The 27897-nt window shown below is 32.7% G+C and overlaps 1 protein-coding gene across 10 annotated transcripts in view; it reads left to right on the forward strand.

Annotated features, from left to right (window-relative positions):
* The window catches only part of GRIK2 (glutamate ionotropic receptor kainate type subunit 2), a 1183164-nt gene that overhangs the window by 1128897 nt on the left and 26370 nt on the right, over positions 1–27897 (forward strand). For all 10 annotated transcript variants that reach the window (XM_034962599.3, XM_063605422.1, XM_063605420.1 and 7 more), the window contains one exon: positions 19382–19607. In XM_034962599.3, coding sequence (XP_034818490.1) covers positions 19382–19607 — 226 coding nt within the window. The remainder of the gene's footprint in view (positions 1–19381; positions 19608–27897) is intronic.

The raw sequence follows: 27897 nt of genomic DNA on the forward strand, positions 1-27897 counted from the left end.
CTGAACCCACCTTATATCACAATCAAACCCCCAAGGTCATCAAATAGGATAAAAGAAAAAAAATCCAAAGGGCAGCAACTTTAACTACTGAAGGAACATCAGCCCACAAAGATGAGAAAAAACCAGCACAAGAACTCTGACAACTCAAAAAACTAGAGTGTGTTTCCTCCAAATGACTGCACTAGTTGTCCAACAACGATTCTTAACTGGGCTGAGATTGCTGAAATGACAGAAATAGAATTCAGAGAGTGAACAGGAATGAAGATCATCAAGGTTCAGGTGAACATTGAAACCCAATATAAAGAAGCAAAGTCAACATTATAGATGCTGACAGATAAAATAGCCAGTATAGAAAAAGAATATAACCAATCTGATAAAGCTGAAAAACACACTATAATAATTTTATATTGCATTTGCAAGTATTAACACCAGAATAGACCATGCTGAGGAAAGAATCTCAGAGCTCGAAGACTGTTTTTCTGAAATAGGAGAGTCAGAAAAGAATTTTAAAAAAAAGAATGAACCATGTCACATGTATACATATGTAACTAACCTGCACATTGTGCACATGTACCCTAAAACTTAAAGTATAATAATAATAATTTAAAAATAAAAATAAATAAAAAAATTCAAAAAAAATTAAAAAAAAAAATGAAAAGGGCCAAACAAAACCTCCAAAAAATATGGGATTAGATAAGGAGACTAAATCTACAAGTCATTGGTGTCCCTCAAAGAGACGGGGAGAATAAAAGCAACTTGGAAAATATATTTCAAGATATGATCCATGAGAACTTCCCTGATCTAGCTCAAGAGGCCAACAATCAAATTCAGGAAATGCAGAGAACTCCCACAAAATATTTCACAAGAAGATTATACTCAAGACACATCATCATCAGATTCTCCAAGGTCAAAATGAAAAAATAAATGTTAAAAGCAGCTATAGAGAAAGGACAGGTAACCTACAAAGGGAAGCCCATTAGATTAGCAGTGGACACCTCAGCAGAAACTCTATGAGCCAGAAGAGATTGGGGCCTCATATTCAACATTCTTAAAGAAAAGAACTCCCAACCAAGAGTTCCATATCCAGCTAATCTAAGCTTCATAAGCAAAGGAAAAATAAGATCCTTTCCAGACAAGCAAGTTCTGAGGGAATTCATTACCTCTAGACCTGCCTTACAAGAGCTCCCGAAAGAAGCACTAAATATGGAAAGGAAAGACAATTGCTAGTCACTACAAAACACACTTGTATATTTAGACCACACAAACAAGTTGGCATAATAAACAACTGAAAACATGATGACAATAAAACCACCACACAAGCAAGGTGGCAGGAGATGGAGAGAGTGAAGGGGGAACTGCCAAACACTTTTAAAACCATCAGGTTTTGTGAGAACTCACTCACTGTCATGAGAACAGCATGGTGGAAACTGTCCTTATGATCCCATCACCTCCCCACCAGGTTCCTCCCTTGACATCTTGTGATTACAATTCCAGATGAGACTTGAGTGGGGACATAAAGCCAAACCATATCAATTGCATATGATATTCCTAGGTATAGTTTTTTTGTTTGGTTTGGTTTGTTATCTGTCCTGCTTTGTGTTCTCTGTACTTTCTGGATATGTAGTTTGATATCTGACATTAACTTGAGGACAATGCCCAGGCATTATTGCCTCATACACTTTTTCTGCCCCTTTCTGTCTTTCTTCTCCTTTTGCTATTCTTATTCTGTGTATATTATATATTTTATAGTTTTCCCACAGTTCTTAGATATTTTGTCCTGATATTATTTTCAGTATATTTCTCTCTTTATTTTTCAGTTTGAGAATTTTCCATTGTTGTATTCTCAAGTTCAGAGATTCTTTCCTCAGGTGTGTCCCGTCTACTACTAAAACCATGAAAATCTCATTATTCATTTCTTTACAATGCCTTTGATCTCTAGCATTTCTTTATTAGAATTTCTATCCCTCTGCTTACATTGTCAATCTCTTTTTGCTTGTTATTTACTTTTTCCATTAAAGGCCATAGAAAAATAATCATAGTTTTTAGGAGTTCTTGGTCGGATAATTCCAAACTTACTGCCATATCTGACTCTTGTTCTGATAATTGTTCAGTCTCTTCAAACTTGTGTTTTTGCCTTCTAGTATGCCTTGTAACTTTCTGTTGGAAGGCAGACATGAGGTAGTAAATGTAACTGTAGTAAATAGGCTATTAATAATGTAGTGGGAAGATATAAGGGGAGGGTAACTTTTTTCCAGTCCTATTATTAGATCTCAGGCTTTTGGTGAGCTTCTGCTTCTGGTCTACAATCTCGCAGATCCCTCCTCTGTTTCAGGTGAGGCAGAATGACTGGAAGGAACTGGAATTGTGTATTTCCCTTCTACTCCATGGAAGAATAGACAGAGCTTGAGTTGAGTATTTTCCTTCTCGCCAAATATGTTAGGCTCTGATATAACCCCAGCAATTTAGGCTCTGGTAAAAGAATTTCTCCTGAGGACTGGCCTTGTTAAAAAGGACAGTAAATATATGGTGAAGTATTTCAAAATAGGTCCTGCACCATGACTGGGTTCCCCTAGAGTTTATCTTTTAGTTTCCCCCCACTTCTGGCACCCAGCAATTCATCAATTAATTATCAGCTTAGGATTTTCCACCTCAGTGTTACTTGTCCCCATTGAGGTTTCTACTCATGGATATCTGCTTCAGTAATTTGTGGTTCTCTATATCCACCTATCTGGCTCTCTAATGTTGGGGGCAGCAGTTTGCCCTGTGACATCTCTTCTCTAAAAAATCTAAGAAGCATTGTTGACTCTTCAATTTGTTTACCTTTTTACTTGGTAAGACATAATAAAGACTTTTTAGCTCCTTAAATGCTGGGCTGGAAGCAGTATTTTTAAAAATGGCACTGTTGCTAGGAAAGACCAATGAAATCTTAACGTTTAATGATTGTAGTAAGAATGCAGCTTGTTTTCTAAAAGTAAGCAACACAAAATATTCCGAGACATCTAATGTCATTTTCTTTTGTTTAAAATAAATTTTTAAATTATTTTTTTCTGCAAAGGGGTTTGAAATAATGGTTTTGTATTGTGTTTTCAGTTGGCTATATAAACTTTTAAAAATAGATAAAATTTGACTTGGCTTTATTTAAATAGATTTTTGTTAGTAGCATTTGCTCTGGCAAATCAGTTGGTTATGCTAGCAGTTCTGCTTACTTTTATCAAGTCAAAATGATGCATCAGCTGAAATTTAAGGCTAGAGTCAGTCAAACTGCCATCTCAAAACTAGTCTTTAACATCTGGTTTGATACCTTCTTAACATGGTATCTTTTAGATGGATGGTGTTACAGGAAAATCCTCATAGCAAAGGCAGCATTCCTGGACATCTGCAGCTTTTTTAGAATCAACAGAAATGCTCTGGTGAAGTAGCTGTGACATTTACCTCAGCAAATACTGAAATTATGCTAACTGTAAAATGCACTTCCTCTTCCTACTGCAACTGCTCTTTTGGGAAAATTTACTATCACAATGGCCCCAGACTAACATTCTTACTCAGATGCTCACATTTTATCCTGAGTGTTCAAACACCTCTCTGCCTTTCCAGAAAGGAATGAAAGGAGTGCAGTTGTTTTTCACAGGTGGGCATTTACTCTTCAGCTTTCCTAACTGTATGAGGTACAAGCATTCTTTGTGTCAATCTATACATGAGATTTGTGTCAGTCTTTTCAGTTTATCACTTTTCAACCAGTTTAGGATTATGAGCTTTACTTTTGCACACATACCAACCAAGGCAAAGGAATATTGGGAATCACAGCAAGAGCATTGCTCTCTTCTAACAAATCATCCTTGACATATCTACTCTTAATCTTTTAAAATCATCTTTATATATCCCTTTTTAAATTAACCATCTAACTGCTTCTAGATCTCTTACTATGAAATGTCTAATGGTTGTCTATTTCATATTTACTTAGTGTATTATGCTCATGATTTCTTTACGCATCAATTGAAATGTCAAATTTATCATCATATTACACATACAGTTGCTAAAAACATTTCAGACAGATGCAGCATTTTTAAAAATATTGTTTTCTGCTATATAAATAAAGATGTTTAGTTAAAAAAGTCCTCTTTAGGTTAAAAAGACTATATTGTGTAGAAATAATGTAGAGTGCTTACAGGAAGTAAATGACATTCCACAGAGTATCTCAGGGTCCTGTCTTTGATATGATTGCTAAGAAAACTCTTAGACCTTTCATTCTGAAATTGTTTTTAGGATACCCTTGCTTATGACATAATAATTAGTTGCTTTATTTATAGTGTTAAAGAAAAAAAAAATCAGTGATACATGTTAAAACATTGTATGGAAGACTTTCTTCAGGACCTTTGCTATAGCTTTAGGGGTCACTGCAATGGGATATTGTAGTAGGGAAGAGATATTGGGATCAACTCAGAATACATCATGGGCAAGTGGAAATTTATAGCCATGGAGCAGAGTGAGGCTCAGTAGGTGAAAAATTAGTAAAAGGAAACATCAGGGTAAGGAGATTCTGGCTAAACCATCCTAAGAAGATTCTGCTGAAGACAGGCCAAGGTGATCAGACATCCCTTGCCGGATGATGAAGAATGAGGAACCCAGTGAGCTATTTTGGGTCATTGGACATTAAGAATGGGAGCTTCTTGCTAAACTGACTTAACAGGGTTCTTTGCTAAAACTGGATTTTATAAAGAAGTTCATAGATGTGCCTAGGTGAAGGTTCGAAAGCCTTGGGAAAGTTTGATCACAGAATATTTGTCAATAAGCTATTCCTGCTTTTAGAACAATTACAAAAATAGTATATAACTTATGCATTATTTTACTTAAAATACCGTGACATTTTTCAAAAAGAAAGACGATCCTAATGTTAGAATTGTTATTAATAAGGACATTCCGAAGGAACCATATAACATCTGAAGGCAATTTCAAAAGAGGAACTTGAAATATTCAAGCAAATTTAAAATAAAGTGACTATTTTAAAAGTGGAACAGCAATTTATATGTATATATTTGAGAATATTCATATAAAAAGAAGTTGTTTTAAATTTTCATTCTATAGAAAACTACGTGCTTCCTAGACATGGTCACAACACTCATATGGGAAGTAAAGATGGTAAGAAATAGTCTAATGAAAATGATAATGCTTTTTATGAAAAATTTCACATTTTATGTGAGCTTTCTCAGGAAGGATAGAAAATCTGAATGATAAAGACAAATAAAGTAAAAGTTCAAATACTATTGTATTACAGTCTAAGATGTTGTTATTACTGGCATTGATTCCCTAGTTATTAAGTGTCAGAGTAAATAAATCTTTGTTTTTATAAAATCCTTACAAGGAAATGAAATAAATGTGAGTACTGAATTTTTATTTCATAGAAAACTGAGGGTAAACTAGTTCCTTTATTTTTAGTTTATCTGATAATAGTTAAAATAATATTCTTTACAAGATAATTATGTAAATATATTATAAATAATCCATCTACATTATGTTGACTGAACTTTAGTTTTATTTCAGATAATTTTTATATTTAATACTGTTTTCACTAATGCTATTCAATAGCTTTCAGGTAGTAGTTTGCTAATTAATATTTGAAGTAAAATATTAAAACCCATTAATAATAATAGAGGTAATGTCCTAGAGTTTTACTGTTTGTTCTTTTAGAGGCTTATTAGTATTTTTCAGACTCGTATATTATATTCAATTTTCAGTTTGCACCATATTTTCAGGTGATGTTTCTTTTATTTAACTAAATTCATCCATATCTAATTCTCATACATTTTTAGTCACAGCTGAGCTCCCCTGCTTATGTATTAAGAAGGTTGAATTATAATTATAATTTCTTTAAAGTGTCCTTGAAACTTCACCCAGTCTAGAATGAACTTTGAATTTTAAAATGTTAGTTTTGTGAGCGGGTGTCACTTTTGTTTTAAATAGTAGCATAGACCTTTCTTCACTTGTTTCAAACACAACGTGGCCAGGATGCTGATACATTCGGAAAAAAAAAAAAAAAAACGATGGATATAAATATGCAAAAATTTTATTTTTAGAAGGGTAGATTTAGATATTAATATAAATAATTTATATTATTTTTAAACTTCACTGGCTCTATGAAGCATAGTTCTCTTGGTTCCTAAAATTCATTCTTTTTCTTTCCTTTTAAATGAGTCTGTCTATATAACACACACATACACACACACACACACACAACATATATTTATATATAAAAATTTAACAAATAACTTATATACATATAACTGTGTAGTATTTCAAAACAGAGTCCATAAATCATGAAAAAAAAACTCCATACACAGTTGTTTATGAATTAAAACCATGAGTCATTTCTCAGTGAAGTAGTTATTTCTTATTCTAAAATTTGATAAAATTGGCTAAATACAGACATACACTCACAGGTACACACATACATTTTCTGTGACTATACTTTGAGAGCCTGGTTTCCTAGTTACTTTTGCATACTATTGTACCTTACATTTTGGTAATCCAAATGTGAGTAAGCCATGATTGTGCCACTGCATTCCAGCCCGTGTGGCAGAGTGAGGGCATGTCTCTAAAAACAAACAAACAAACTTATCTTAATGCAAAAGAAATTGGATACATTTTCATCATTAATTTGAATGTTTCCTTCGGCTATTCTATAATAACTTTATGCATAGTTCATACTGTCAGAATTAAGAAAGATGTATTATTGATTTTTTTCTGAAGATACATCTTCAATATTATATTTTTTATAATCTAGTGTTCCATTGCCATTGTACCTTCATCACTTGATTCAGTCACTTCATTCATTTCTTCAAATATTTATAGAGCAAATGGGTAGACAACTAGCTGTGCCTGCTAGAGCTTTGGCATCAGTTATTATTTTCTTTTTTAATCTTTAGCATAATAGAGAGCCATGTTTTCTATCTTAAGAGTAACAGAGCTTTATAAGTGAGTTAATAAAGTAAGAGTTGATATGATCAAGATTGAGATTTAGGAAAATCATCCTGGCTCAGTGTAGTGAACAGATTGAAAGGGACAGTGGTGGATATGAGAAGTTGTTAGAGTGTTGCAAGAATGCAGGAGTGGTTAAGAGAATGGCATACTGGAGAGTGGCCAAGTAACCTGTGTCCAAAAAAATTAATTTAAATTTAAAATATATGGTGATCGTTGGTATATTTTCTCAGATTTATTTCACTAAGGAATCTAGTGGGCTAATTAGAAAATAAGGGAATGAAATCATGAAGAAAATTCTTTGATTAATTCTGTTGTGAAGGGAAAGAGAGAAAGTGTGGTAACTACTGTGGAAAGTATGTTAACTAGAGGAAAGAAAAATAAGACCTGAAAGGCTTGAACATGTTTAAATGTTGTCAGTAAAAAGGGAGGGGTAAAAAAAAGAAAGAAATAATTATATAAGATTCCTGTAAGTAATGTAAGAATGTGATGGAATTTAAAGCAGAAAATGAAGGATTCGCTGTGGCTTGTAGGGTAACAAACAGAAGGAGAAGAGGAGAGATTTTGACAGATGGTCTTTGACATAAGAAGGTTTTGGATTGATTTTCGAGTGTGTTTCCATAAATGGTTTTATTTTTCTCTGTAAAGTAAAACCCAGGTCATCTACTAAAAGTGAGTTGAGTCCACAGAAAGTTTTGAGTGTCAGGAAAGGAGCAATTTGAAATTGACGTTGTAGAGAATAAGTTGAAAGAGATACTAAGCTTTCTGGGCAGGGTTGAACATGTGCTTCAGTTTCACTCTTGTCAGTACCACTTTTTCCAGCAATGCTGTGCTGCTTCAGATTCAGAAGACATTGATAGTTGAGTTACTCCAGGGCTGGGGTTGGGCTAAACAGTTCAAAGGAAAGAGAGAGTTTAGTGAGTTTAAGATATTGGCAAAAGTAATATTGAGATTTATATCATGGAAAAATCATCTGAACATGGTATAATATAAAAAAGTAGAAAAATCTAATGAATTGTAAGACTGTAGGTCTTTAATGCGCATGAGGCTCCAGTGGGATTGGAAAATATTACCGGTAAAGAAACTGAATAAAAAAAGTGGGGAGAAAAAAGAGTCTAAAATCATAGAGCAGGAAAGTTGAGTAATTCATTTTGAAAGTAAAGTAAATTCAGGTGTTGAAAATAGTGTTATGTGACCATGATTGGCTGAAGCACTAAAAAAAGTGTTGGTAATGATTTTGAATGACTGACAAGTCACTCTGAGTCCTGTGTGAAGGGCACTCTGTGTGAAGGACTCTGAGTGACTTGTCAGTTTCAAGCTGGTGAAAGAGAAACAGCGGTAGGCTGGAAATGACTTGTACTGACTTTCAGGAAATAAATTTACAGAAATTTTATGATTTGGCTGACATAATACCTGTAGCTTGAAATCATTAATAGTGGATATAAAATCAGCAAGTACCACAAGTAAAAATAAAGCAAATAAAAATTGGCAAACACTACAAATCAGGGCAAGTCTCCCTTTTCCAGAGAGACAACTGTTAAACATTTACTAGTTCATCACTGAGGAGAAGCAAACATCTGTATCCAGGAAATGAATAGAAGACTGTAGTAAAATAAATCAGGTAGTAATATTGAATGGTTCGAACCTTAAAAGAACAGGGTTTTGTACCTTCGCTTGCTTTCAAGAGGAGTGTGGAATGTGTGATTTAGAAGTAGGAAAGAAACAAGGATACATTTCCCATTCTTGATGTATGTGGAGTGTGAAATACATTTTTCATTAATGTATTAAAGCTGTACTCAAAATTAAATAGAATTTAAAATTATTTATGTAGAGCAATAATGTGGCTATCCTTCTATTTTGCTTTAAAGCTGGGTCAGGTATATATACATATATTTTTCTTATTGAATGAAGCCATGAACAGAATATGAGAAAAATAAGTACAAGTCTAGTTATTCTTAATTAAACTGATTTGATCATTACAAATTATATGACTGTATTAAATTATCACATGTGCCATGATATATATATATATTATTTATAAATAAAAATAAATAAATAAATAAATATTAATGGATATATAGACCATCTCCACTGAAAAATATCTTGGAATTTATATAGTCTAATCCGTTTATTCCACAATTGAACAAATTGACTTCTAGAGAGATAAACTTACTCACTACAGATCATTTAGCTTGGTAATGTTAGAGCTGAAAGTAATATGCCTGTCTTCTAAACTCCAGCATGATAGGAATAATTTCATTGTATGTATCTAGTCATTCATTTATCCATTTTTTTCTAATTTATTCAATAAGTATCTATTGATATCTATGATATACTAGACACTGTTCCAGATACAAGAGCTATAAGGATAGGGGAAAATCCTTGCATTAATGGAGGTTTTCTTCTAGCAGGTAGAGAGAGAAATTGAACAGATAAATAAGTATAAAGAGGAAATACATAATATACTACCTAGTCATTAAGAGGTATGAATACAAATAAAATAGACGGAGGATAAGGTATATATATGGTGAGTCGAGGGTTTTAATTTTAAATGGGGTAAATATTAGAAATTCTCTGGAAAAAGGAATGTATCAGCAAACATCAAGAGGAAGTGGAGAAGCGAGGCACATGGATATGCAGGGAAAATGCATTCCAGCTAGAGAAAACAGCATAGTCAAAGACCCTCTATTAACTTGTACCCCTAATTAAAATGTGCTGTAAATTAATGATTAATATAATCATCAATTACTTTATACATACTCATATTGTGATATGTTTTAATTCTCAGTGTACTTGTAATGCATTATAAGACTTTAAGCTTTGCCAGGACAGGGGTCATGTTTTGTTTTTGGTAAATCTACGCACACACAGTGCCTGGCATGGTTATTTATACCAAGCTGGTGGTCAATATATATTAGAATGATAGATCAAATGATTGAATGAATAATCTAGTGAATTATTAAATAGAATAAGTTGAGTTTTAAACTAAAACTTTTGTGCCTCTAAGTCTCCTCACCTGAAAAGGCCTGGCGTTAAGGGCCATGTTGGTTAAAGCTCCTACCTCAGCAAAAGCTCAGGGTGCTTTTTCTATTCTTGCTTACTAGGGTGATTAAATAACAATAGAGGGGAAAACAAGTTTCCTTATCCTTAAAAAATTAAGAATTATTTTAATGGTAAAGGCATATACATATACACTTACATATATATATATATATATGAAGACAGTAGGTATATGCTGCAGTCATCTCATGTACAAGTACTGTGTTTCTCTTTTGATTGATTATGTAAAACAAGCAACGAGAATAAATTCTGATTATCTTTACAGAGCTTTATGGCCTGTCAAAATGGCTTTAGATGAGTTTTCTCATTTATTTATCACAATACTTCCACGATATTGTTAAAGAAGCTTTTTATTACATTAGGTAGGGAAAAGAAATTATGGCTTATCCAAGGTCCTTCATTGACCCAGTGTGGTAAAGTTTCTTAATTGTATTTCAGTTTGTCCACATGACAGTAAAATATATTCTTGATGGCTATTATTTATAAGAAAAGAAAATATTTGATCAGGAAAGTTGAAGACATCTCATTTAAAAGATAATATGCAATGAACCTTCATTATGAGATACTTGGAATGGTACACAATGAACTATCAAATGCTGTTTCAACTACCTAAAAAGGATAACTGTCTTTAACTGCACCAAATGATACTAAACTTGCTGCCTATTGTATTATGCTTAGTCACTCTGATTTCTTTTATTCCTCTATTAACTCACACTAACACTGAGAAGAGCAATTCTCTCTGTTTCATTGTCCTTCCCTTCAAATATCCTGTTTTAAGAGATTACAGATGCCTTGAGATAACACTGCCAGAATTATCCCAAGGCTGACAGGTTTACTAACAACTGAATGCTTTTCAGATCACTGCACTGGACTCAGATCCACCTTTGATATGAACCACATATGGCTTCAGTCTTGTTTCCCTGAATTAACTCTAATTTCCTAGTGACCAAGGTCAGATGAGTCCAGATAGGGCTCAGCTGTTCTTACCTAGCACATATGTTCCAGTATTGTTGGTAATTTATTTCTGTAATAAAAAATTAAAATGGAAATCTCAGCCAGAATCTCTTTTACCAAGGGAGACCTTGCTATGAGCATTAGGGCTTATTACATGTAACTTTTTCATAACAAAATAAGAATTATTATTATTATAGCACTATAGCCAAATATTTAAGTTAGCATTATAAACAAAATTGGTCATGTAAAATTTATTGAAAAAGAATAATTTGAGTTAGTACCAAATACCACAAAATTTACATTGTTAATTTTAAAAAGTCAGAAATTACTGTTTGCTTTTAGCAATTTTACTGTATTAATCTATACATCAATGTTAAACTAATTCTGCCAGATTTATTATTTAGGAGATAAAACTTTTATTTATAAATGTCTGTTTATTAATTCAAAAGAAATAGAATTTGTTAACAATAAAGTCTTTTTCAGATTACTTCAAGATATTTTGGGTGTTGTACCACCTGATTAACTTTTTAAGGTATCTGAGCTGAAGTCAACATTTCTAATATTATGTATAACAAAACATATTACAATATAGTATTCAATTTTCTTTGCATGGTGGATGTGTTGTTATGACATTTAAAACAAAATTAATGTTAAAGGTTTTATGTTTCATTCATGGAGAAACCTTTCCTGTAGAACATACTTAAAAAGTTAATTCTAAATCCTTGCTTTAGGAGGTTACACAAATATTGATAATGTTATTTTCTTATCACTTTTAGACACTCAGTCAGGTTTATAAAAGCAAGTTCAATGAGCATAAGATGGTTTCTAAATTTTAATTTATTTTTGACAGCAAAGAAAATGAACAAAGGTGAGGAATCCATTTGTGTACCTAAGATATCTTTAAAAAGAAGATGCCTTTATATTTGTCAAATATGTTGCTCCCAGTAAAAGAAAAGAAGATCTATGCAAGTGGTTCAAGAGTAAACCTTACCTTATTAGCTTTTCATAATATTTTAGAAGAAATTTAAAACAAAATTGCAAAGCACTATTCTTACACTGATATTTTACCAGTTCTCTAAAACATTCAGAAAAGAAATTTACCCTAAAATTTGTTAGTCATTTGAGACTTGCAAAGAGCCAAATAATTTCCAGGTTGCAAACTTTATTTAGTGTTCTAGCAGAAACTAAACTAAAATGTCTATAAGTTTTAAATTGTCAGATGTGTGTTTAAAATATTTTAAATATTTACATTGTATGCTCTTTTTAATACACAAAATCATTTGGCAATTGTGAATTTTAAAAGGGGGTGTATTTCTTATTCCTTTAAAGTTTATTTTTGACAAAATATATTATTTTGTTGATGCTTCACAATCCATGAAAACTGCTATTATAAGCAGATAGTGTCTTATGAACTGATTTTATTGGTTTGTGCTGATGTAGCAAAAAACAAATCGGCTTACAAGCCTCTGCATTTTTATAAAATAAACATTGCTAAACATTGACATCCCAAATCCATCTAATGTAACATAGAAAAATAAGTTTCTTTAAGGAAAGGAGGAATAAAATAGAAATACATTCTAGTATTTTTAGTGGCAGATAGGATAAGTTTAGTGGGAAAATAAGATGATTTTATTTACAAAAATTTAAAAATGCATTTTTCTTAAAGTGCTTTTTTTAAGATATGCATTTCATGCAATATCTCTGAGACATTATTTAATTGATTCTCTTGGCTTTATCTGGCTAATTACTCTGTATAATATAACAAGGATAATACTTAAGAAATCTTTTTTTATTTTTGTCAGGTAAGTTATAATCTTTTTATGTTTTATGTAATCAAAATTCTTTTGCAAAATCATGATGCCATGAATTTTATCTATTTTCACTTTTTTTTAAGGCAAGGAGCTTTGGTTCTCTCAACTGTGTAGGAAAGAAAAATATTTTAACTATTTCTTATCTTTTACTTGGCTACCCTCAAGGTGAGCTCTTTATGATCCTCTAATTTGTTGTTACCTCAATTATTTGCTAATAGAAAATTATTTTATGATGTGCTTAGCTTACTACCTGTCTTTTATTTTATATATTTCTCTTAGGTACTACATTCTTTTGGAGAGTATTTCCTAATAAATTTGGCAGCAGCTATGGACAGGGCAAGGATGTGTCTCAATTCCTGAGTCTTTCCTGGTGTTCTGTCTCAGTCTTCACTTTCTCTCATCACAGTGGCCAGAGGACCTTCAAAGACTGTGGACATTTTGGCTGATCAGCTTAGTCCTTATGTTTGATTTTAATCAGGTCCCTTGGCAATGATCAGTATCTACTTCACTGAAAGACACTAGCCATTGTTACAGGTGATGGAGCAAAATGTATTTACAGGTGGCTCCTTCAACATGCCGGTTGTTTTCCACCTATAATCTTTAGTTTATACTGCAACTTTATATTTCCTTTCTTCTATGTCAATTTGCATACAACTTTCATATTCAACATAGAAATATTTGATTAATTTCATTTTTACCTCATCACTGATCCTAAGTGCATTTTTATTCCTTTTCTTTAACTTGTACAGCTCCCATTTATTGATTTTTACGTTTCAAGCTCCTATAATCTATTTAACTTTGAGAATGTTCAACAACTTTTTGCTTTATTAAAAATAAATCTAGCTAAGTCTTCTTATTTTCCCCTTATACATAATATTTTACAGTGGAAGTATAACCCCATGGGTGTCTAATATAAATATTTTCAAACCAGAGGTCAAGCCAATGGCAGTGTTTTAAATCCTCGTTTATTCTACTCAGGACCCACCTTATTAGGAACATTGCCTTATTTTTTTTCAGCTTCACTGAGGTACAGTTGACCTCAATAAAATAATAAAAACTGTATATATTTACAGTGTTGGAGAGTCTTTCCTAATAAATTTGACAGCAGCTACGCAAAGAGCCAGGCTGAGTCTCAATTCCTGAGTCTTTCCTGGTATCTTATCTGTATCTACATACATATATATAAAATTATCATAATCAGTTCAATTAACATATCCATTATCCTGTATTTTTGTGTATGTGGTGAGAATATTTAAGATCTATTCTCTTAGCAACTTTCAAGTATAAATTTGCAGTATAATTATGTGTAGTCACTATGTTAAATGACATAAGCTAGGCACAGAAAGACAAATGCTGCATGATCTCACTTACACATGGAATGTAAAAAAAGTTGAACTCATAGAAGCAGGGAGTAGAATAGTAGTTACCAGGGGTTTGAGGGGATGAAATGGGGAGATGTTAGCCAAAGGAACTTTGCATTATTGATTGTTCTTTCTTTCTCTGACATTTTAAACCTCTCCTTTCTTTTGAAACATCCGCCATTGGCATTTAAACATGCTCAAATCTCTTCAATCTTTTAAAATCTTACTTAAACCAAAATATTCTTCTATCTGCTATTCTGGATCTGCTCATCTTCAGGGTTGTACTTTTTATTTTATTTTTTTTTTCTTTTTGGCACTTACTGCTACCAGTTTACTTTCCTCAAATCCTTTCTTAATCCACTTTGATGTGACTTCTAAGAGCTTCACTCCCCTCAATTAGCCCTTGCTAAAATAACCAAGAAACTCTCTGTTGCCATATCCAAAGGAAATTATTCAGTTTTCATTGTTTGTAGTTTTCTAGCAAAATCACTACAAGGGACCACTTCCTCACTCAACTTTCTCTTGCCTTAATTTATGCAGTACTTAGATTTTCTTCCTTCTCTGTTTACTCTTTTTACGTTTCAGCCTCCTATGCCAGCTGGTGAAATTCAAAATTCCACAAGCCTTAATCATAGGACTCATCTTATCTTCCTCTCCTGTCTTTTTCCACATCTATCCACGACTTGGTCAATTGTATCTAATATGGCATTCAAAATCTACATTTTTAGCTTTGATATCCCCTCTGAACTCCAGACTTAATGTCTAACTTCATATTACAGATCCATTTGAATGTTCCTCATGGGTCCCCAACTCACTAGGTATAATCTTTCTCCCCTAAAATTTGATCTTCTTTCAGTTTTTTCCTCTGTCAGTAATGCTCAAGTGTAAACCAGAAACCAAGGACTTGTTCAACCTAAACCTCTTCTTTTTATATTTCAATAATTACCAAGTATTATGCATTACACACACACACACACACACACACGCACACACCCCCTTTGAGTTTCTGGATATCTTTCCATCTCCAACACCATTTCCAGAGTCCAAGTACTGTTTCCTTAGACTGATGCTATGTGCTTCTAAATGGTCTTTTTACATCCATTGTAGTCTTAGTGATCTCTTCAAAATGCAAATCTGATTTCATCATCCATAGACAATCTGCTTCATAATTGCCTTCACTTCTCACTGCTCCTATGATTAAGGCATATTTTGTTCTTGCATGTTAACTATTTATGAAACCTGGACCCTGGTCAGTGTCTAAAATTGTGCCTATTACATGAAAGTAATTCAATACACATATTTTACTTATTTATTTTTATTTTCTTTTTAAAATTTTTAATAATTTCAACTTATTTTAGATTCAGGAGATACATGTGCAGTTTTGTTACATGGGTACATTATGTGATGCTGAGGTTTGAGGTACAGTTGATCATGTCACCTAGGTAGTGAGCATAGTCTGCAATATGTTTGCAACCCTTGCCCCCATCATCTTCCTCCCTTGGTAATCCCCCGTGTCTATTGTTGCTATCTTTATGTCCGTGAATACTCAATGTTTAGCTCTCATTTATATCTGAGAACGTGCAATATTTGGTTTTCTGTTCCTGTGTTAATTCACTTAGGATAATGGCCTCCATCCAGCTGCATCCATATTGCTGTAAAGGACATGATTTTGTTCTTTTTTATGACTGTGTAGCATTCTATGGTGATACACGTATTTTAAATAAAAGAGTAACTTGGCTCTGTGAAAGCAGAAGTTGCACTGGGAAAAGTTAAACCAACAAGGAAGACTTTTCTATTCCAAAAAGGAAGAGAGAGATCAGAAGTCAATCTCTGAACTGGGCTGAAACTCTGGAGAGTTTTAAAGGATAGTTTGGGAGTTTTTAAGGGTGAAAGAGCTTTTAACAACAATTGGGTGGGTATGGGGGATTATGACCATATGTGTTTGCTAATTGGGATTATCCAAGGGAAATATAAACTTTCTCATATCTTCGTCACAGAAAGTAGTTTTACAACTTGGAACAAGGGACCCTCTGTCTGAAGTTAGGTTTCTACCTTTCCACAGAGACTGGAAGATAGAGATGCCTCCTTCCTTGATGATTACCTTTCAAAGGGTTGGCTCCAGGCGCTTTAGAAAGACAGTCTGGTGTTGAAAAACTGCCAAGAGCCTTTCAAAAAGATTTACATTTAAAAGGGACAAATAAGGAATTTACAATTACAAGAATTCGGAAGTAAATTATCTACGAGAGGGGAGGGAAAATACCTTGATGCTTAGGCTATCTGAATCATATAAGGGACTGAGTGAGCTTAAGATGGGGCCTGGAGGTCAGAAGGAGCCTGTCTAAAGTTTAAAAAGCTGAGGGAAGGCTTCAGGTCACCTTCATTACTCCTTATTTATTTTGCTATCATTTTCTAGCACTCTGTTCCTTAGCTCATGGTGCCCCAGCCAAAGAATACTTTCTTCAATTATCCCTCCCATCGAGTTCATATCCAAGGTAGCATCTCTTGAGTGCTTTCTCTCATATTAGAGAGTGCTTGATGTTGTAAATGCAAGAGAATGCATTTTGAGTTTTTGTTTTGTTGCATTTGTAAAATATTTCTTACCACTTTGAGGATCATTTATGCCATTCTGTTTGCTTTAGTCTTTATATTTTCAGTTGGAGGCTCTCCTCAAGTATCTGGTTATCCTTGGCTGTTTGATCATATTTAATAGATTTTAAAAGGCTCACTGCAAACTCTAGATGCTTACTCAAAGCTGAAAAACTGAGTTTCACTGTGGGGTATATAGTGGGTAATTTAGTTAGAAAATCCATGAAATGTATATTTAGATAGAGTTGGTGTAGTGCACTGATTAAGATTATGAAACTTGTAGGAAATCTTCCCATGTTTGAGTCCTGGTTTTGCCACTAAGTAGCCATATAATTTTAGGCAAATCATTAACATCATTGTGTTTTGGTTTTCTTGTTTATAAAAGGGGTACAAAAATACCTACATATTTTTATAAAAATTAAAAATTTTAGTATGTGTAAATAATTTGGAATAGCATCTAGCACATGCTAAAATTTATATATGTGTAAACTTTTATTATTACTATTAATATTTTGCTTGAAAAAAATTCTATTATTCTTTCTGGAGGAAGTATATGAATCAAGACAGACATAAGGCTGACTGGTCTCAACATTGGTTATGGATTTCAACTTATTTCTTCCGGTTTTAATATGGTCTTCCCTGGTTCAACTGTCCAGCATGCTCTTGCTTCCTCTCCAGAGAATAAAACCTCTAGTACCTGCTTGAGTGGGTTGGTGGAGTCATCATGCTATTCAGAGATAGGCTGTAACAATGTAACTGTTTTTAAAACATCCCTTCAATAAATTCTACTTTTTTTAAACCCATGTTTATTTTGGCTTTGAAAGGGATCTAGAACTGACTATCTCTGGACATTTGTGGAGTGAGGGTGTATTCTAAAGTTACCTATTTCCTGGTAGGTGACCAGCAGATAATCATATTTCTTAAACTGAGCTTTCATATTTATTATGAGAACTAAAACAGTTTGGGTGACTTTTCTATCTAAATATATTTTGCCATTAAAATAATAGAAATGCTTAAAGAAATGAAAAATCAGTGCTGGAAAGTATTTCAAGAATTTTAAGTGAGTTTATGTTTTGTAAAATTCTTATTACACCAATTAACTGTTAGTATTGTAGATCAGATATTTCAAATGTGAAATAATATGATAGTTCTTAGTAATTTAACATGAAACTATATACATTTGTAAAGGATACAGTAGCAACATGTCTTAAAGTTGGTTGGTTTTCAGTTGTGATTAAAAAAAATGTTTGATGTGTTTATCACATGGATTACAGTAAAATGTTCACAATGAATGGATTTGTGTACTATTATAAAATATAATTATCTTGGCCAGGCATGGTGGCTCATGCTTGTAATCCTAGCACTTTGGGAAGATGAGGCAGGCATGTTCAGTGTTTCACTGGGGAGCAAAGGTTTGCATTTCTACCCGGTCTTAGCCCTGATTCTGTCCTTGTCTTTATAGAGCACTCATTATACCTTTTTCTTTTTCCTAGTAAATCATAAGGTACTTATTTCCATTTTATCATTGAAACAGTGCCAGGATTTTTCTCTGTAATATTGTGGGCCTGCCTTGTAGTGGAAGTAGTAGTAATATCACATTTATTTCCTTGCACATGTAGAAATAAAAGCACACTTAAACTGTAAAAAATATTCCATATCTATTTGCTTGAAAAGAGTTTTAACTTTTTATGATAATACAAGCAGTATGATGAATATCCTTCCTGTGTTTGTAACTTCAGGATTATTTTTGGTATTTGTATAATATAATAATTAAATGATGATAAGGGTTTCACAGATGAACTTTCAAGGAGCAGATGCTAACGTTTTTCCTGTTTATGTTTTACCAGGGCCTTCTGAACAAAACCTATTTTCTTCTTTTAGTAATGAAATTCTAGTAAAGCCCTCCTGAGAATTTTCAGTTGGATATAAACACTATTCAATTGTATTGGTCCAGGAATCTTTAGTTATTTAGTAGGCCTGAATAATAGATTTCTGAACTCCAGCTTAAAGAAGTACTGAGGTGATCAAATTGTTTCTCAGTGGAAATGTAGACATCTTTATTTGTAACATCCTTATTTGTAACACATTCTGCTTGTCTCTTCAGCCCATACATTTTTTGTGTATCCCTGGGGGTTAATGTAGCATCTGTGTTGTGTTAACCCAAGCTGGGGGAAAACAAACAAACTCTTGGAGTCTTACAGTGTCAATCTGAGTGCAGTATTTCTCTCTTCCACATTTGTTGTAAAGAAATGTTGACAAATATGAAATACTCAGGTAAGAGACAAGCACAAAGAACTTCCTTATAAATCATTTGTTTTCTGTTGTATGTATAGCTTTCAGTGATTTACTGGGATGTGTTTTTAAACATGAAGATTTTAAAAAATATATTTGTTAAATAAATCTATACTATACCTAGAAATATGACGAGAAATTGCTATGAGACAGTCATTATACAGATTCAGATTTTTTTGGTATATATATATATATATATATATATATATATATATCCCTTAAAAATTATATTGTTTAAGATGGTACAAGTAAAGTAAATGTAGTTCATTGTGTCTAAGCATTATAGGAGCACATGGAAACTAAAGAATACCTTTCTCGTGACCAACTTATATTTATTTTCTTCAGAAATCAAAAATCTCCACGTATGACAAAATGTGGGCCTTTATGAGTAGCAGAAGGCAGTCAGTGCTGGTCAAAAGTAATGAAGAAGGAATCCAGCGAGTCCTCACCTCTGATTATGCTTTCCTAATGGAGTCAACAACCATCGAGTTTGTTACCCAGCGGAACTGTAACCTGACACAGATTGGCGGCCTTATAGACTCTAAAGGTTATGGCGTTGGCACTCCCATGGGTAGGTTATATGTCAGCTCTTTGTTCTTTGTTCATTAATCTGAGTTGCTGTAAGACAGGGGAAAAACAGTGTATCCACGTATGCCATTAGGAATTTTGTTTTTACCAAATGCATCCTGCTACCTCTCTGATTGTATAAAAGCAGGTTATCATTTTGGACATATTCTTCTAAATAGATAAGTCAAAAATAGGAAAAAATAATTTCTATCAAAATGGTCAGTAGATATTTTTACTGTATCAGTGTTGAAAAACACACAGTATAACCCAGCTAACCTTCTCTTTTCAATCTTAAATTCAAAAAATGTTTTCTGAGTACACTGAAGTTTTTGTAACAATTTACTTTTTTAAATTTGTGGCTTACAAATATAGTATTTGACTTAGAGAGTTAACGAAAATAAGTGAGGCATAAATGGCTCTCATGAACATTATCAGAATTGTTTTACTTAAAAGAAGGTAGAAATAGCAGACTATTTACCAATGACATATCTAGAATATTTAACACTAAGGATTATTTTTAACATCCCCCTTCTTTCATATGGCAAATCATTTTTAGTCAAAATAATCAAATGAGATAATGAATTGTAATTTCCAGAAAACCATAATAAAACACTTGATTATATATATACAAACATGTATGAATATGTATATGATGGTGCCGTAAGTAAACACACACACACACACACACACATATATATATAAAACATTACAGTACATGTGTACATGTAGTGGACAGAATAATGGCTTCCCAGAGATGTCCATGTCTTAATCCCCAGAACCTTTGAATATGTTACTTTATAGCAATATACTTTGAATATAGCATATGCTTTGAATATGTATCATAGCAAAAGATACTTTGCAGATGCGATTAAGTTAAGGATCTTGAGATGGGGAGATTTTCCTGGATTAACCAGGTGCGTCCAATGTAATCACAAGAGCTCTTGTAAAAGGGAGAGTGTAGGGTTGAGTCATAGTTACGATGTGATTATGACAGGGATGTGAAAGAAGGAGAGAGAGGGAGAGAGAAAGAGAAAGAAGAGAGAGGAGAGAGATTTGTGGATATTATTTTTTGGTATTGAAGATGTAAGAAGAAGCCATGAGCCAAGAAATGCCAGGTGACCTTTAGAAGAAATACAGTCCTTCAGAGACATCACTTTTAGGACTTCTGACATCTAGAACTGTGAGATAATAAATTTTGTATTGTTTTAAGTCACTAAGTTGATGGTAATATTTTAGAGTAGCAACAGGAAAGTAATTGTACAGAGGGAAAAAAGTCATAGCATATTTTAATTACATCAATGTACTTTTTGAAAGAAAGGGGAAAACATATTCATGATTTATCACAGTAATATCTAATAATGCTGTACATGCTTTGGACCTTTACTTTTGCAAATTTGTCAATGACTTGGTTAAAACCGATCATTGATTTCTGGCAACTCTGAAAAGTCTAGGAAGTCCAATAATTTTCTACCAAAAAATTTAATACTAAATAAATAATATTACATTTGGAAAATCATCTGAAATGTATTATGGTTTAAAAAAAAGCTCGAATTAGTTTTGACAAAATTTTGAGATACTAATTCTTGCATTTATGTAGTAGAGTCATAATAAAGAATAATTGTGCAGTCATTATTGAAATGAAAAAAAACAAACGAGTTCTTACTCCCAAAATAGGCAAGTGTAGCTGAGTCCACATAATTGAGGGGTTAATGGTATAATTGGAATTGTCCAATTTTATTTCCAGGTAGAATACAATACTTATTAAAGAATTAAATATAAATATTTGCTAATTTGAAAAAGTCAATAAAAGCTCAGTTGTTAAAACTCAACAATAATTGTTTAGAACTTAGACCAACAAAAGATATTTTGGAGGAGGAATATTTTATATTTTACATGTTTTAGACTTCCCAGTGCATAATGATACTGGATGCCACTGTTTTTAAATTCTCCACAGAAAATATACCCCCTTTATTACCTGCACCAGGGAAAGGCTTCCTCAAGCTTTGTCCCTGTTATTCCAATATTATGTACAAATTCAAAATTGGGCAATTAATATACTATAAATGTATTAAAATGATTGCGTTTTCACAATTATATTGCTGAGAAACATTTTTTTACTTCTCAAAATGTGTTAAATTATACTTTTATCGCCAGTAAGACTTTGGTTTATTGCCCTAGCTCTGTGTGATGGGAGTGCTCAAATCTTGGCATTCTGCATAGTTAGGTCAGTTATGGTTCTTTCCCTCAATAAGAAATACATACTGAACCCAGAAACTTCATGAGTTAATGCACCAGTTATTTGGAATTTGTGATGCACAACTTCTTTGATAATTTTTGAAATATGTTTTTTCCTAGGAAAAATCATATACTCTTAAAAGAAGAGGCTGATAATGTGCTATGAATAGCATCATGCAGTATTCTGCACACTGATATTCTGAACTTATTCTTGTCACTACTGTGCTCTTGGACAAGTAACTTGAAATTTATGGCCTCTAACTTTAATTTTTTAAACTAGTAAAAGAAGAGGATTGTATATCTCAGGTCCATTTAAATGCTAAATAATTTGGCAAATAATGTGCTTGATAGATTCTCAGAGTTTCGTCTAAGTTAGGCTAGACTACATGGAGAAATATGGTTAGCTGATGTCTTAGAATGCATTCAAAAAATCAGGCACACTCTTAAAGTAGTTATGAGAGGTGGAAGCAGGGGTCTGTTAGGCTGCCATTTTCCTATAGTTTCATTTGGGAAGAGCTGAAATAAACAAACACATGTTTTAGTATCATTTCTGAAAGGAGTGAGACTCATATATTACTACCATTTTCTCCGGGTTTGCATCGTCTGGATGAGACTCATATATTGCTATCACTCTCTCCCGGTTTCCATTGTCTGGATAAGGGCAGAGATATTTGTCTCTCTTTTGCTGTTCATTGTTTCAGCCACTATCATAATCTGCATTTCTCAACTGGGAAATTAGCATTTGCCTTTTATGTTACCATTGCTGAAGCATACTGAAAATGATAATAGTGTGTTAATATATTTACTTACTTACTTTAAAAATTGTACTTAATTATAAACAAACAAAAAAAAGGAATTCATTAAGGTGTGAAAAATATTCCTTGAGGTTCTTGCTCTTTCTCAGCAAGAGTTAATGAGAATAGCTATATTCAAAGCAGAGCAATATGGACTAAGGTTCTGAAAAACTCAGATTACTTCCAGAAGTTCCCCAGGCTTTTTAATTTATATATTCAGGAGCTATAATCCATAGTGAAAATTTCACCTTTAGTAATATCCTATATGTGATCAAAGAGGGGAACTTCCTTTTCTTTGCTTTTATTATTGCTCAGATTTTGAGGTATTTTCAAGAAAGCCTATGTGGTTTGATGAGGAGATTAAAACGGGAAATATTATGAGTCTTTTTGAGTGGGAAATCAGAAAAAAAATTAAAAATTGTGCATATATCCACCTCTGGCTAAAAATTGTGCATATTCCCCCAAATTCATATATTATCTTCTTAGCCTGCCATGCCTCCTTCTAATTGATTTATTTAGGGGCCTCCCCATCACCATTCATCACTCTGAGTGTGATCATTACTGCCCAAAGTGTGCTGTGAGATCGCTGAATGACTCAGAATAAGCTATTTAATTAAGGAAGCTCTGTTTACACAAAAATACCTTAGTGGAGCAATCAACAATGATGTGAAAGTAAATGCTAAATAAGCTTAAGCAGGTTTAATTAAGTTTGGAGTGACATTAAATTCCTTCATAGTTTTCCTGACTGCAGCAACGTTATTTTAATGTGGCATTTACTGTGTGGTAGATTTTTGAAGTTGCAGGAGACCTTACTTGGTAAGTTAACTGAACTTCTTATTTCATTCAAAACAATATTTTTAAAGGCTCGGAGTGAGTGAGTTAAAAGCAAGGAGCAAAATCATAGCAGTTGTTTCATTAAGGAATGTCTAAATTGTGTGAGCAGGTGCCGTCTTGTCTCTTATTTCACCATAGGTGATAATCTATTTATCTGAACTGGGAACATTTCTCCTCCTTAATAGCATTTTTGGCTGCATTGCTTCTCTCCTGACTGCCTGTACTTAAAAGCCTTCTTGGTTTCTCTTTTTCAAATATTGAGTGCATATTGCACTTTGAGGACTAGGCAGACTCAGCAGTCCGTGAGCTGGTAGGAAAGCAGCAGTCTAGAAAAAATTCCATTAGGGCCAGTTGGTATTATTTTGCTTTGCTTTATGCAATTTGGTAGAAATATTATCAAATGACTGAAGGGTCTCATTAAGATGATTTCTATGTTTAGCAATGAGTTAGTGACCTCTTTCTTTCATGTATTAGTTCCTCACAACTTTAACAACAAGCAATGTATGTGGCAGCTGAAAAAGGGATGGAGGGAATTGTGCTCATATTTGTGCATATTATTGATAATGTAATTTTCTATAATTTCAGTTGTTTCTATTTTACTTGTGGGGTTAAATCAATAGTGAATTCCAGTCAGTGAGTGTATAATTATTTAACAGTCAGTGAGTAACTATTTCTGTGAACAAAACCCAAAATGAATTAGTCATATAATACAGAATTACTGAAATACACACTATACATGAAGAATGTAAAGATAAAGTGGACATATTTACAATGCCCTTTAATATGAAGATTAAATTTAAAAATAATGTTAGCCATACACAAAGCTGTTTGTTATATACATTTTATTTCTCTCGTATTTACTGGTTGATTTAATTACAAATATTAGGGTATATTTTATTTAGTAATTGACTTTAATGTTACCTTTACAAGCTAATGCTTTAAAACAATATTATCTATGAATATCAAAAAGCAGTAGTACTATTAATAATCCTCAAGTAACTTTTATCAAATTATAATGTGCTTACCCATAATTAGCCTAAAGTAAAAAAATGTAACAATAGGTTATATTATTGAGTTTTTATGGTAGAAGTGCACTACTTTGACATATAAACCAAATGAAATTTCCTTTTTTTACTTCTATTTTCTAATGTTAAATGCTTAAGATTCACTCTTTATTTTTAAATTTCTCATTATTTAGTGAGGTAAGAGATGTAGAATTGGTACCAGTGGAGGTACGTTGTTTGTTTGAGGCAGATGCCAATGTTTGTAAAAATAGAAATCAGTATGAGAAGAATGTCGTTCCCTGTTTTATTCACCATCCATTTCTAAAATTCTCAATTTATCATATAATAAGTACTGAAATATTCATCATTATAGATGCATAAAATTGCCAACCTTCAGTTTTTCAGCTTTACTGAAGTGAATGAATACATTTGTCTTCATTAGTTTAACATAATGCACAAAAATTGATGCAAATTATTCATCTTTCTGCAGGTCAACCCTTCCATTAAAATGCATTCTATTTTCCCTTTGCATAAGCAGCACAATTTTAATATTTGAAGTGATTTTGCAGGGCTAAATCTAGATCTAATAATTTTCAGAGACTGAATTAAACAAATAAACTCAAATTACACCTGTTCAAGCTGTACATTCCTGGCATATTTGTTAAGTCTAGATTATATGTCACTGAAAACATAAGAATCTCAGTAAGTTATACCTGCTCCACAGACATCATTAACAGGCTGCATGCTACAGTCTAGGAGCCTTCAACAGGGAATTTGATGAATTGTGAGCACCACTGTGAACAGCCGTGATTAATATTGTAAATGTTGACCAAATGGTACCCAAACAATGTAGAAATGGATAATTCTCATAAAACAGAGTTCTGACAGATTTTATACACAAAGATTGGATCATTTAATTCATTTACTTATTAGTCCAAGACCATGGCTTCCAATTTTACTTTAGATCAGTTAGCCACAGACTGTCAGACTATGTCAGATAGTTGTCCTTGGGTTAGCAGAGGTGGGTAAGATCAATGAGGAGTCACTCTTATTAGAAAAAAGCTAGTCAAATGTTTGTTCTAAATACCAAACCCAAATGCTTTGCATTTGCTGACCCTCATGTGACAGACATATTCGTAGCATGTTGCATGGAGTCTTTGGCCTTTGTAGTCAGATGACTTGTGTGCAAATTTTAGTTTCACCTGGATGAAACCTGAAGAAGTTACTGAGTCCCTATTACACTTAGTGTCCTCATGTATAAGCAGATATAACCATGTTCACATAATTGGATTGTGATAAAGAAAGATTGAGCATATTATATTTTTAGTACTTGAATCAGAATAGATAGCATAAAGAATTTTAAAGAAATGTTTTGATCACTTCTAATACGAGGTTTTAGAAAATTTTGAAAAAGAGTTTTGAAGAAATGTTCTCTAATAATTGAAAGAATATGTTAGTGGTCTCTATTTATACATTTTTAGAACTGTCTTGTCTTTGTATGTTTAGGGATATTAAATATATAGCCGAGAAAGCAGAGTATTAGTATGACCCACTGTTAACCAGCTGGAAACCTGTTTCTAATGAAACCTACCTGGGATTTTACCATCAGCCAATCAGTATATTGTAATTAGATAACTATCATTTTGTGGGAAGAAAGTGATTGATATCTACTATATAAAGTTAAGAAAATTCCTATCATAAGGCATTATCTGAACAAGCAAAATGGTTTTCCATTTCCAAACATGTCTTGAACTTTTAGTAACAGAGCTCAAAATGTATTAGGAGAAGTATCATCTCTAAAGACATGTTTAGTAAACAATCTTTTTAGTAAACAGAGCTCAAGATATACTAGGAGAAAAATCATCTCTAAAGGCCTGTATATTTTCTTTACATTTGACCAATCTACAAGAATTTCATTACTCTTTCTTTCCTGCTTAGCTCTGTAAAATAATGAACATAAAATATAAACATAAATCATCTTTCTTTTTTAGAAGACAGATAAGGAAAAACAAATTTGACATAAAATAGAGAATGCAATATTGGACATAAACAAATGCCTGTTATTAGTGCAGGGACTTAGATAGCTGGAGCTTAGTGAGACCAAAGCAGACAGACCAAATTGCAAAAGGGACTTCAGCAATACTTAAAGGATGGGTAGTTCACTGTCTTGAAAAAAATATATTTTTTTCTTCCAATTTTAGGGTTCTTAATGATTAATCAGGATAACGATTTAATATAAAATGGTCCAACTCTTATAATTCTTTCCTTGGAATTTTACATTAGATTTGGAAAAAAGCATAATAGTAAGGAAATCATTGCTGACATAACCATTCCTAACACTATTCTAATGATTGCTGATGGCAAAATCATAAGAAAGGTAGGGTTTATAGGATAAAATTATTTCTATTTTCATACTTAGTGTCAGAGTTTCATGGTTTAATACTCAAGAAATATGACAGCAAATCCATTTCACCAGTCACTTTTAACTAATATATATGAAATATGTCAGAACCAGTAAAAATAGTTGGCTGTTTCATTACAGGTTGATAACATTTTCTTTTTCACAAGTTAGTTAGAGGATATACAGAATATTAATAAAAGGCAACTGTCTAATACATATACTCTATAATTTGAATTCTTCATTGATACATTTTATATGCCATATATAAGCATCTCCCTTTATGATCTTAGGTACCTGAATATTTTGCTGCATATTCTATAAATATTCCTTCAATTAGAATGCGTTTATATTATTTAAAAAAATTTTTTAAACTAAACATTTATAATGTGTATATTTATGACATAAAAGCGACATTGTGATTTATGAATACAATAAGGAATGATTAAACTAATTAGCATATCAATCACCTCAGATACTTATCTTTTTATGGTGTGAACATTTGAAATTTACTCCATTAGAATTTTTGAAATGTACAGTACACTGTTACTAATTATATTCACCATGTTGTGCAATAGATTTAAAAAGACCCTGTTCCTCTTGTCTGAGATTTTTTACCCTTTGACCATCATCTCCCCATTTCTCTCAACCCTCCAGCCTCTGCTTTCTGTTTCTATCAGTTCAAATGTGTTAGATCCCACATGTCAGTGAGAATATGTGATATCCGTCTTTTTGTGCCTGGCTTCTTTCATTTAGCATAATATTCTCTTCTCTTGCTTCATCTAGGTTGTCGCAAATGACAGAATTTCATTATTTATTTTTTAGGGCTGAATAGTATTCCATTGTGTGTATATGTACTGCATTTTCTTTATTCTCTGATCCATTATAAATATAAGGTTGATCCTATAACTTGGCTATTGTGAAAAGTGCTGCAATGAGTAATGGAATGTGCACATCTCTTTGACAAACTGATTTCAAATCTTTTGAGTAAATACATAGAAGTAAAATTGAGGGATCATATGCTAATTT

This window comes from Pan paniscus, chromosome 5, assembly GCF_029289425.2.
Source record: "Pan paniscus chromosome 5, NHGRI_mPanPan1-v2.0_pri, whole genome shotgun sequence".
In the NCBI taxonomy this organism is placed as follows: domain Eukaryota; kingdom Metazoa; phylum Chordata; class Mammalia; order Primates; family Hominidae; genus Pan; species Pan paniscus.